The sequence below is a fragment of the Anneissia japonica genome, unplaced genomic scaffold (genome assembly GCF_011630105.1).
Source record: "Anneissia japonica isolate Jap-2015-1 unplaced genomic scaffold, ASM1163010v1 scaffold3709_len703521_cov189, whole genome shotgun sequence".
In the NCBI taxonomy this organism is placed as follows: domain Eukaryota; kingdom Metazoa; phylum Echinodermata; class Crinoidea; order Comatulida; family Comatulidae; genus Anneissia; species Anneissia japonica.
In genome coordinates, this window is record NW_022694779.1 from 252,444 (window position 1) to 264,551 (window position 12,108).

Below are 12,108 nucleotides of genomic sequence, written 5' to 3' on the forward strand. Positions count from 1 at the left end.
CTGTCATGTAGTGGTTTTATGGATACCAGTCTAATTTCTGCATATGTTGACAATGTGTGAGCGCGGTTGGCACAGCAGTAGCGATTCGATACAGACATATGTGGTAGTAGGTTAAAATTGCATGCTAATCTGTTGCTTTATGAAAGTTAGTTTATTTACATTTGTCTCTCAAATTTTGTTTAATTTTCAAAGCTGCATTTGAATAACCATTCTTAATGCTCTGTAACTAATATCTTACATACTTATGATATAGTGGCTCTTTTTTAACTAGCCTGTGCATGGTGTTTGCATATTTTCATAAATAACTTTAAATAATTTCTTTCTCAACTGCTAGATTTTCTGGAATGTTGGATGCCAGCTTGTAGCTTTGAACTTCCAAACTTTAGGTATGTCACCATGGTAATGAAGTTTAGCACTCTTAACATCTGACACATGTCTCTGGTTTAATTATACCCAGCTACTACTGTTGTTTAGAGCGATGGTTCTAGAAATTTGTCTGACAGGGTGTCCGAACCAAGTGGCTGACTAGAACTTCGGTCAGGGCCCCAGAATAAAAATCCCTGGTAGGATTCATGGGGTAGGGTTTTTGTGGCTTAGTATGACCCAAATTTCTTTTAGACCAGAATATTATAGATTAGCAAAATAACAAATAAAATAAAATAAAATCTGTATCATATAGTTAGACTGAATCTTAATATACTAATGGACTTTGTCTCCTGACTGTAGATCTTCCAATGCAGTTAAACATGGGAATCTTCAATTACAATGGAAGGACTGGTTATATCCTAAAGCCACACATCATGAGACTAAAGAACAAACGATTTGACCCATTCGTAGAGAAGCCAATGGATGGGGTCGTGCCTTCCACATTACAAATCAAGGTATGTCTTTGAGTTAGCTTGTGCCTTCCTGACTATGCTATCACTATATGTCTTGGGAGTTGGTGGAAAGTGAGCTGGAGCTAAAGAAATTTCTAGTTTGGGGCATCTCATTTATATTTTAGCTTTTAAGTTCTATTGTGTAAGTGGCCGGTTTCCCGCTGTTTAATGAGATTATAAATAAATAAATAAATAAATCTGGAAGAGGAGGTGCAACAATATTTTTTGGCATCACTCCTCCTTATTAACTTAGTGGTAGTGGTTATTAAATAAAGTTTCAACTTGTTTTTTTTCAAGATTATATCAGGCCAATTTATAAGTGATAAGAGAGTGAACTCCTATGTAGAAGTTGATATCTTTGGTTTGCCCTTTGACACCCATCGTCGAGAACACAAAGTAAAATCAACATCTAGTAATGGTATCTGTCCCACCTATGAAGAAGGCACCTTCACTGTAGAAAAGGTTTGTAATGTTATTTGTAACTTTTATTAAGTTTTAGTGAATTAAGATGTGATGATGATGATGTTGATGATGATGGTGGATGGTGGCGGCAGTGATAGTGTTTGCGACGAGGTTGGTGATGTGGAGGGTGACAAGGTTGTTGATATAGGTGGCAAGGAGGTGGCAATGGTAATGATATAGAGCAACTTGCTTAAAGGTAATAATGACTATAATAATAATTAGTTTTATTATTTCTTTCAGGTATTAATGCCAGAACTTACCAATATCAGAATTGCAGTGTTTGAGGAAAGTGGCAAATTCGTTGGCCACAGAATTTTACCTGTCAAGAGTATTAGACCAGGTGAGACATTGAAAATTAGCTATAATGGTAACAGAGCATACATTATGTAATAATGTATAATATCATGACTTCATTACGAGGAATAGGAAAGGATATGTATGAAAATTTATTCTTTATCCTATATAATACTGTACCACTTCCTATTACCTTATAAATTTAAATAATATACAGTTAAATAGGTTTTAATTAACCCCCCCCCCCCTCAACAGAAGGAAAGACATACTTAATAATACAATACACAAAAATATAAAATACACATAGCTTATCAAACTTTAGTAAAACAAAAAATGACATACTACTTTTAATACTTAGCTCACATAAGGAAACTAAACAAATTCTCGTAACCTTGAAAGTTTCGATGAGATTCAAGTGACCCTGACAGCCACCCATACAAAAAAAGATCCAACAGTCAATCAGCAAGGTACTCCTAGAGCTCCTAATCAGAGCTAAAAATCCCACCCTTCAGAAATATCTGTTAATATACTTTCTTAAATCATCTGAAAAATACTAATGGACAAAACACATATCATAAAGAGGAGACAAAATGAATGTATGTCAATATTGGTTCCAGACTTCCAAGTGATACTCCTAACCATAATATTGAATTCAGAATCAATCTGATTATGATAATGATTCTTGTTTATATTTGTTATTGTTAATATTATTGTCTTATAATATTATAAAAATACTGCCTTATTTGCTTCTGATAGGATTTCACCATATACCACTGAAGAATGAGTCCAACCAGCCCCTTATGTTGCCAACCTTGTTTGTGTACATCAAAGTCAAAGATTACGTACCAAAAGGCCTGAACGACTTCATCGCTGCTTTAGAGAATCCAATCGCATATCAGGACGAGATTTCGAAACGCGAGGCGCAGCTCAAAGCCCTCGAGGATACCATGTTGATGGTATGTTGATCATGAATTGCAAAATTTGTTACAATACATGTTTTTTTTAAATTATATAACTGACTAGGTTATGACTAAGGCAATACCTTATTATACCTTGTTTAGCAATCAAAATTATTTTTTCAAGATAATAAAAATAATTCTTTATTGGTCCCTATTTCAACTGGAAATCGGAAATTTGGGCTGGCCCTGGGACAGCCACAGTGCAACACCACCTGACTCAACTTCAACATAAAACGGACATAATATCAAGAATTTCTTTACATTTTTTTATTGTAGAATAATTTGATAGAAGAACCAGACCAGGAAGATTCGGTTATGAGTCCAACTGATTTTATTCAAACAGGGCATCCACTATCAAAAACTGGGCTTGAGAACCGATCAGAAAAAACTGACTCAAGCAGTGAAGTCAACGAACCTGTAGATAAGAGGAAGTCAAACTCCTCAACAGATAGTCCTGTCATCCGGGTGTCAACATCAGGGCCTATTGCACCGACCCCTGAAGTGAATGAACCAGCAGAAAAAACAGACAATGGCATGGGTACGTACATGAAAACAATGTAATACAGGTGTCAGATACACAGGTGTCGTATTCACAGATGTCTGATTCACAGGTGTCTTTTAATCACATGTTGGCTCTGGGCTGCCTCAGGGTCACCTTTTTTCAAGTGTGAACATAAATTTTAAGATGGCCCAGAGCCAACCTAAATTTAGTCCGACTTTAAAGTCAGCTCAAACCGACTTATCTTCATATCTGAACGTAAACCAAACTTAGGCTAGGCCTAGGTCGCCAAGGTCACTTTTAAAGCGGGCAATCTTTAAATCATCATTAAATGTGTGACACTGTGCATCAGTTACCATTATCAGATGTTTGTGAATTCAGGATGTTTAATTTTCAATTAACTTAGAAGGATGAATGTAGGCTCATCCAAACATGTGGAATTTTATTGGTATTTTTTCTTTTTTTGTTAAATTATATTTAAAAAGTGATTTTTCAAGAAGTAACTTAAATGTGAAATTATTTGCCTGTTAAATCTGGTCATCAATCATGTGTTCAATTAATAAATTTCTTCTTAAATTTAAGACTACAAACATTAAGTATGAACGTGTACAAATATTTAGCTACCCATTACTGTAGAATTATGTATAACTGCTAATTTTAAAAACTTTTAAAAATGTAATTAGGTTTATATTGATGTTGGCACATGCACTCTTGTTTTAGTGTACAATCCTGCTTTGTTAACTTTATTATTGTTTTTTCACAAGAACATAGTTTTTGATCAACCATGGGCTATGTTAAGACATGTTAGATGAAGATGTTGATTATAGCAGCATTATTAATGCATCGAATGTTGTTATTGTGGTTTCACCCTCCCTTCTTTTTCATCATCTGCATTCTGCATCTTTCACATCCGCTACCCTTCGTTTCTTCCTCTTTGTTCTTCTATTGAGTAATAAAGTTCATTTATTTCAGTCATAATTGGTGTTTCAATTTGGCGTTGTTTTGTTAACTTCTCTCCCTTGAATCATATCTACTGTGTCAGTTCCTGTTTTAACATATTCAGTACCTAATCCCCTCCTGCTTGTCACTAACCCCTAATCCTCAACTTTGGTTTTTCACTCTTCCTAAGAAGCACTTTTTATATCGTGGTGTCTTAGTAAATTGTCTTAGAAGCATGGAACATTGGCGTGTATTGATATGTAAATGTTGAATTTGTCTGTCAACAGAATGTATTATGAATTGAACAAAAATATTTTTTTAGATTGCTTAATTAACATAACATTATTAAATGCAAGTAATTTATCAGGGAGTAGTTTATTATCGACAATGGCTTTACTTTGCTTTCGCTTTTAACAAATAATTTTCTCTGCAGGCTACAGGCGTACTAACCTTTCTAAATCGAGTTCGCTTGGCGCGACTCAGTTTGCTTTGGAAGCCATGGAGCCGAATAATTTAAAGCAGAAAAGTGCCAGTACTCCAAACTTGGGACAGATAGGTATTGAACATTTCTAGCGCACTTCATCTGGTTGTCAACGATTGCACTGTTTTAGATATTAAGGTGTTTTGTATGATAACATTGTGGTGCACTAACTGTCATCATAGTGGTGGCTTCCGATAAGGAGTCTATATCCATCTTACATTAGATAGATATGTACGCTATGTAAAACTACACTATTATTATTATTATTATTATTAACTAGGTGGTTTAGACCAATAGGCCGCCTAGACCCTCTGTTCAGTCTCAGGGGAAAGACCCTAGCTTGGAGTCATTTTTAAATTTTTTTAACACAATAAAAATTGTGCTTTTAAAACCACAATATTAGAAGCTGCAATCAAAATAAAGTTTGATTGTAGTAAATTAATATATTTAGTTTGAAGACCTCAAGGGGTTGTCCTACAACAAGTGGTGGGGGAATTAGGAGGTGGTTATCCATGTTTTCTCCCCGTAACTTCTGCTGGCACCACAACTGTTTCATGTTATCAATCTGTTAGCTTAAGGTCATTTTGATTAAGAACTAAAGTTTCCAAATGAAATGTATACCAGCACAGCACAATGCTGTGTTGTTCGAAAAAAAGAGGTAAATAATTTTGATATGTTACTGTATCATACATTCAAAACATTATGGAATACTAATCATCACATACTCAAAACAAAAGGAATACTATTCATCACCACCATCACAAGTAAATATCTCGTGTTTTTATGTACAACAAAATAAAATGGATCTTGAAACTTAAATCAATTTATCAGGTTAACGTACCAGTCCTAAGCTAATAGGTTCAAAATTCCCTAGGAATAATTGAAACTTAGTTTATAAAATATCAAAAAGTTTACTATTCTCAAATTTGCAAATGGGAAAAAATTTACAAATAAGCTATATAAATAAATTTAATGAGATGAATAAATTCAATTTATATTAGTTGGAATGTTTTTAAACATGTTTAAGAACATCTGTGTGAAGAAAACATTTTCTGCTATTTTGTGATGCATGATTGTTGTTATTTGTAAATGATTCAAAAACTATAATTACATTTAATCCTACAAGGAGAATAATTTATGGTAAGCTTATGCAATTCACATGTAGAATATTTTGTTATAATATTTTTATTTTGCACAATTCCCTCTCCAAACTATTTCCATTTATTCTCCATTTGATGATATATTTTGTAAACTTATTTTTTAATGTTTTTTTTTTTAATATACCTTTCAGACCTGCTTTCATTCTGTCTCCAGCTCAGAATAAATGTCCTAATTTTACTATTATCCTAAGCTGCATCTAGTTTTTTTGTTAGTTTTTTAACCTAAGCCCAAGCTTCATTTGTTATCATGCCTACGTTGCATTTATTTTAAAGTCTAGTATCTATTTAAACCTTAATCCCTAGTTCCTGATATTATTTCCTATTTTCTCTTTAACTCGCTTTGAGTTGGTACCTATTACTATGCCTGCTCCTTGACTCGCTTTGAGTTGGTACCTATTACTATGCCTGCTCCTTGACTCACTTTGAGTTGGTACCTATTACTATGCCTGCTCCTTGACTCACTTTGAGTTATTACTATGCCTGCTCCTTGACTCACTTTGAGTTGGTACCTATTACTATGCCTGCTCCTTGACTCACTTTGAGTTGGTACCTATGCCTGCTCCTTGACTGATTTAGACTAGGACATCACTCCTTGTTTGTTCCTTGAATACAGCCGATACCAAGTACTTTTGTTTCTTGACTCGGGTTTTAAGTCATTCCATATTACAGAGTCGTGTCTGGCACTTTGGTTTCTCATTGACCAATTTAGTTAAATACGTTACATTACGTTACTATTTTTTCTCTTTCTGAATTTTTTTTTAGTTGATATACCTCACTTTGCTTCTTAACTCAGTTGATTTGGAAGCATCTCCTTGCATGCTCCTTGGTTCTTTTGACTTCCCTAAAAGAAAAATCACTGTTTTTTAGTTGATATACATTCCGTTTTTTTTCCTTATATACCTGCACTTAATATCTAATATAAATCCTAAACTTTTCCATCTCAATGGAGTTTTATTCCTCCAAACTCTTTACAGTTTTGACAATTATTTCTCTCACTCATTTCTTGATGATTATTTTGATAGTAAGTGATTAGATGGTTTGAATTGTTCTGGTTGAATGTTGGAGTATGTGTATTTGTGAGTCTTTGAATATTTTTCATGAATCTAATTGTTACTTGGTATCGTGTTTACATCATAATACAAAAGCTCGCAACCAGAGGTAGTTTTTATGGTGGGACGAGCAAACCCCTGTCTGGTAAATCAAACCACCCACTTAGCTTGCATTACCATCAAAATTATGATGAAATTTACCATTTACATCTGAGAGTGCTTCAGAACCAGTAAGCTTCGCCCACTGACACTGCGAGAGGTCTTCCTCTGCATCCTGCTTGAGCTTGAGCACACCATGGTCATCTGGATCTCATAGAAAACCTCCCACGACTCCATACACTCTCAAACTTTTTTCTGTCAAGTTTCATAAGTCTAACAAACGACATTTGTTGTAACTTTTGTCTGATAAAATAACATTATTTCGACAAGGGAAGACAAGATTTTTCTGATCAGATATTTCAGATTGATCTTGTAACAAACATATTTACCAAATAAAACACTCTTAAATTGGACAGAAAAATACCTGTTTGTGTATATTCAGTCACAGTGTGAAACAGACATTTAAAAAGGCAATTGAAGTGAGCCCCTTGCTAATATCAAAAAAGATGTTTTGTGGTTTATCCTTGTTTATAATTAATAGTCTTGTTTATCATTAATAACAAACAATTTACCTTTCTATTCTAGCTGAAGAAGTTGTACCAACAACTATTGAGGAAATTCGTAAACAAAAGGTATGATAAACTGTACTTAACTTTGATAAATTTTTAGTTTGAAGACTGACAGCATTATTCAGCTGCAAAATAAAAAGCCGGATTTCTCAATGGGGTACTGTGTTTATAACCACACCGCATTGACATTTTAGGAGTAGGCCTAGGTGTAGGAATAACTCCCGGAATCCCCAGTAATGGTGTCGACAACAGAGGGCGCCATTCTTGGATTCGTCTATATTGCAGGGTATATATTGCAAGTGTGTATAGTGCAGGTGTGCTTACTGCAGGTGTCCATATTGCAGGTTTACATATTGCAGGTTTACATATTGCAGGTGTGCATATTGCAGGTGTGCATACTTCAGGTGTGCATACTGCAGGTGTGCATACTTCAGGTGTGCATACTGCAGGTGTGCTTACTTCAGGTGTACTTACTTCAGGTGTGGATATTGTAGGTGTGCCTACTTCAGGTGTACTTACTTCAGGTGTGCATGTTGCAGGTGTGCTTTATTCAGGTGTTTTATATTCAGGTGTGCTTATTACAGGTGTGCTTATTGCAGGTGTGCATATTAAAGATGTGCATATTACAGGTGTTCATATGAGGTGCTGCCTATCCATCTCATGCATTAGAATTTTATTGCTTTCAGAAATATATAAAGGATACACAGAAGTTGACTCAACTGTTAGACAAAATAACAAAGAAACATGAGAAGAAAGTAAGTAAGTTGAAGAAAGAGCACGAACTAGAAGTTCAAAAACTTGAGTCATCGCAGCAAAAATCACACAAAGTTCTTGAAAAGCAACATCAGAAAGAAAAGAAGCGTAAAACAGCGTAAGTTATCGTCTGATAATTTGCTCGTGATATGGATGTACTCTTCAAATATCTATCAAAAGAGGGCAGTATATTCATTTCTGCTTAATTGCTGATTTTAATATTTGATATTTCAGAGATTCGGTGCAAAAGATTGAAAGAGAGATGGAGGAATTCAAAGCTTCACAGCGAACTCAAGTAAATATTAATTATTTTTAAACGTTTTCTTCTGCCAGAATTATATGAGGAAATAAGAACATTCCAATTAATAAAAAAAAATAGTTTTAACTCCAAAAAATAGATATATAAATACGACTGTTTATATAATTATTCTTCCTTTGCATAGACCATTAAAGGTATAGTCCCATCTCAAAAATCATATAAAAAAACACATTTTTTTCTGCCAGAATTATATGAGGAAACAAGAACATGAATTGTACATGCAAAATATAAAAAAAAATTAATAAGAAAATAGTCTTATCACCAATAAAGATATATAAATACAACTGTTTATATAATTATTTTTCTTTTGCAAACTCAGGGTAGTCCCGTCCCTAAAATCATTGAAAACCCACTTGAATCACTCATTTATAAGAATAGGCATCAACTTTCACAGATTAAAAATCAGTTCTTCAATGATTTACAGACATTTTACTACGAAAACTTTTAAGTTTGCTGCCAGAAATTAACTGGTATTGTTCATGTAAACTACTTAACATTATAATGGTATTTAAACATTTATTAATAAGCCAATTCATAGTTTAAATTTTGCATGCCTGTAGTGACGGTCAGTCGACATAAAATAAGCAAACATTTAAAGTAATATACACAACATAGACCTCCAATTTGGCATAGCCTTTGCAATTATCTGAATTTTATCTTGAATTATTATTATACTTCAATTACTAGAAGTATTTTTCAGACAATTCCAATGGCACACCAACTTCAAGGTTTATGTAGCTAAGGCCTAGCATATGGTGTGTGTTTCAAATGTTTGTTTATGTTAATTGACCTTAAAAGTTGGCATGTGCAGTTCAAAATTATAGGTGGCTATTGTCATTTAAAAACTGAGATTCATTTTTTTTAAATGATAAAATTTGTTTTTATAGTTTATAGTTGGTTTAAGTTGCATTGTAACTTTTAATTGACTGATACTTAGTTTGAGTATATTTCATAGTAAAAAAAATTGTAAAAGCTGAATTGTTTTGTTGTAATTCTCGCTGGATATTTATAATTTAATTAACAGTGTATCTATATCTATACCCATTAAATTTATATAGATGGCGTCGTTGAAAGCTCGACATGAGAACGTGATGGTGAAAGTGTGTCAGAGTCATTATAAGAATGAATTGGAACAAAAGAAGGCACACCTTGGTATTCAGGTGGAGATGGAGTTAGAGTTGCTTCAAAGATCACATACACAACAACTTAAAAAGAATGCAAGTTTACAAGCTAAGTATGTACAATTGCTTATATTCATTAATTAATGATTTATCCATGTATGTTGATTAACAACTTAATTAAATTTGGAGTGCTTATTCAACCACTAAAAATGACCATAGCCTATATTATTGTGGATATTGAATGTTGATCGTGTCATAACAACAAGGTGTGTATGCGCTCCACTACCCCTGTCATTGAATCAAACACCTATGAAACATTATACACAGCTCCCCGGGGAAATAATTCCATAGTATTGCAGTTGGTAATCTGATTAGTATTTGAGCTTTCTACGAGTTGAATGGAACAATTAATCTTTCAGTGAATGAAAATATTCTTTCCATTGCACAAATAAAGAAACATTCACTATTTGTTTTATAACATAAAATGTGTAACTTAATATCGATCCTTGTCATTAGAAATTTTATGAAAAAAATATGCCTTTTTTTGGAATGGAACAGTCCAGTATCTTTTAACCAATGAAAAGACTGTATTATGTTGAAGCATGCACTGGAGCAAAGTGGATGGAACCAAAAATGCATGGATGGAACTAAAAATGCACAGATGTAACTTAATCTTCATGATGAGTGACGAAATTGTGTAAATAACCAATATCATGTGATACAAAATCCACCAATCAAATGACAAAGATCTATTTAGGTGTGATATAAAGAAAGATAACTATAGGTAAAATACCTTGGCCAAATCCCAACTACTGCACCAACCACAGTTATTTTAAAGCTCTTTATTTTCGCAGCCCTTTATTTTTGGGGTTTTACAATTTATAATCTTTTGCTGCCTTTTATTTTCACGAATTTACGATTTCCAGTCATTTCTTCACATCATGCAGAATTGCTGTTTTATCGCAAATAATGCAAAAAGTTAGGGCTCGTGAAAAAAGGGCTTTACAGTATGTTGATTTGATTTAATAATAATAATATTTATTTGGCAAAGTAAAAGAGTACAATCTTGCCAGGAGCAAGGAATAGACACGAGCCAAACAGTAAACTGCCCTTGCTCCATCATAAAAAATGTAGGCAAAAGTAAAACATTAAAAAGTATAACTGATTTGAGTCTACATATCTTCTGAATGCAACAGCTCAATCCACTTTCAACAAATAAAAACATGTATTAGACTGAGGCATGTGATTCAACAAAAATGATGAAAATGGGACTAAAAACACAAAAGATGATACAAATACAAAACAATGGATTAGATTGCTAATGAATTAATTTTATGTTTACAGGGAAAGAACACAACTTAAGAAGAGCATGGAGGTTCAAAGGAGTAGAGAGATAAAGGAGTTTTTACATTTGTCTAGAGCTCCAACTCCGTCATCTAACCTACACTCCATGAATGAGATCAAAGATAAGAAGGTTCAAGATGCTGTCCAGAAAGTTAGAAATGTAAGAAATGCATTATAAACCCCTTTAAAGCTGGTTTTCCACTAGGCAAATTTATTTTGATTGGTTGCGCATTTTTTCGCTTTGCAAAAAACTCCGCATAAACCGACGCTTTTGATTTGCGCGAATAAATTCGCCTAGTGGAAAACCGACTTAAGAAACATCTTCTGGTCAACAATATTAAGTTTGGTTTCACACTAGAGTCTTGATATCCAGATCGGGAGCTAACCATTAGCCCTACTTAATAGCATGCATGTGTGAATGCCCGATCAATTAGCTGTAACCGTTCCCAGGATATGGATACGCTACCGGATAGCAAGCGTTGTCGGTTAGCAAGTTGAGCGTGTTTCCGTCATTAACCAATCAGGCATATCATTTCCAATTTCCAGTAGGCCAATGATCACCATCATCTTCTTTATATCTGGATGGGGGATTTTCTTGTATGAACTCAAGGGTGAGCGTGTATGTTATTTATCTGGATCCTGCTAACCATTAGATAGTGTGTGTGAACAACAATGATTCATATATTGATATTGAAAAAAAATGGCCATAAAATGTAATTTAAGTGGTTTGCTTTATTATATACCAAAGAAGTTGTAGTGGGCATTTTACTCTCTGCTGACATAAATACTCCAATTGATATTTTAAATGCATTAGAATGGAGTAAACTTAGTGAAAAAATGGGAACAACAACTAGGTTGAAATTCGTCATAGATGAATTTTAGGTGATATGCAGGATCCGATAGTTTTCCTCAGCGAGAAAATTTTGTAATGCCCAGAATGGCCTGAAACATACTTTAAATTGGTTAAAAAGTGATCTTGGGAATTTAGAAATAAACGCGCACATCATGACGAGGTCAGGTCTGTCAAATCAAAAACAAGTATTTCCTTTACCTTACTTATATTTTTTTCATTTAAAAGTATTTTTTGATTGTTATATAACTATAATGTATATTTTTTTTTTTTTTTTTTTTCCTTGTTTTTTATTTTTTAAGTTTTTTTTTTTTTTTTTTTTTTTTTTTTTT

At 33.6% G+C, this 12,108-nt stretch overlaps 1 protein-coding gene across 7 annotated transcripts in view; it reads left to right on the forward strand.

The window, feature by feature from the left end:
• Positions 1–12,108, forward strand: part of LOC117101293 (1-phosphatidylinositol 4,5-bisphosphate phosphodiesterase beta-1-like) — a 91,055-nt gene that overhangs the window by 69,389 nt on the left and 9,558 nt on the right. For 6 of the 7 annotated variants that reach the window (XM_033241249.1, XM_033241251.1, XM_033241253.1 and 3 more), the window contains 12 exons: positions 335–386; positions 727–881; positions 1,176–1,340; positions 1,581–1,680; positions 2,391–2,590; positions 2,870–3,131; positions 4,465–4,587; positions 7,406–7,452; positions 8,076–8,260; positions 8,377–8,437; positions 9,520–9,695; positions 10,927–11,086. In XM_033241249.1, coding sequence (XP_033097140.1) covers positions 335–386; positions 727–881; positions 1,176–1,340; positions 1,581–1,680; positions 2,391–2,590; positions 2,870–3,131; positions 4,465–4,587; positions 7,406–7,452; positions 8,076–8,260; positions 8,377–8,437; positions 9,520–9,695; positions 10,927–11,086 — 1,686 coding nt within the window. The remainder of the gene's footprint in view (positions 1–334; positions 387–726; positions 882–1,175; positions 1,341–1,580; positions 1,681–2,390; positions 2,591–2,869; positions 3,132–4,464; positions 4,588–7,405; positions 7,453–8,075; positions 8,261–8,376; positions 8,438–9,519; positions 9,696–10,926; positions 11,087–12,108) is intronic. The other variant, XM_033241252.1, reaches the window with a different exon arrangement.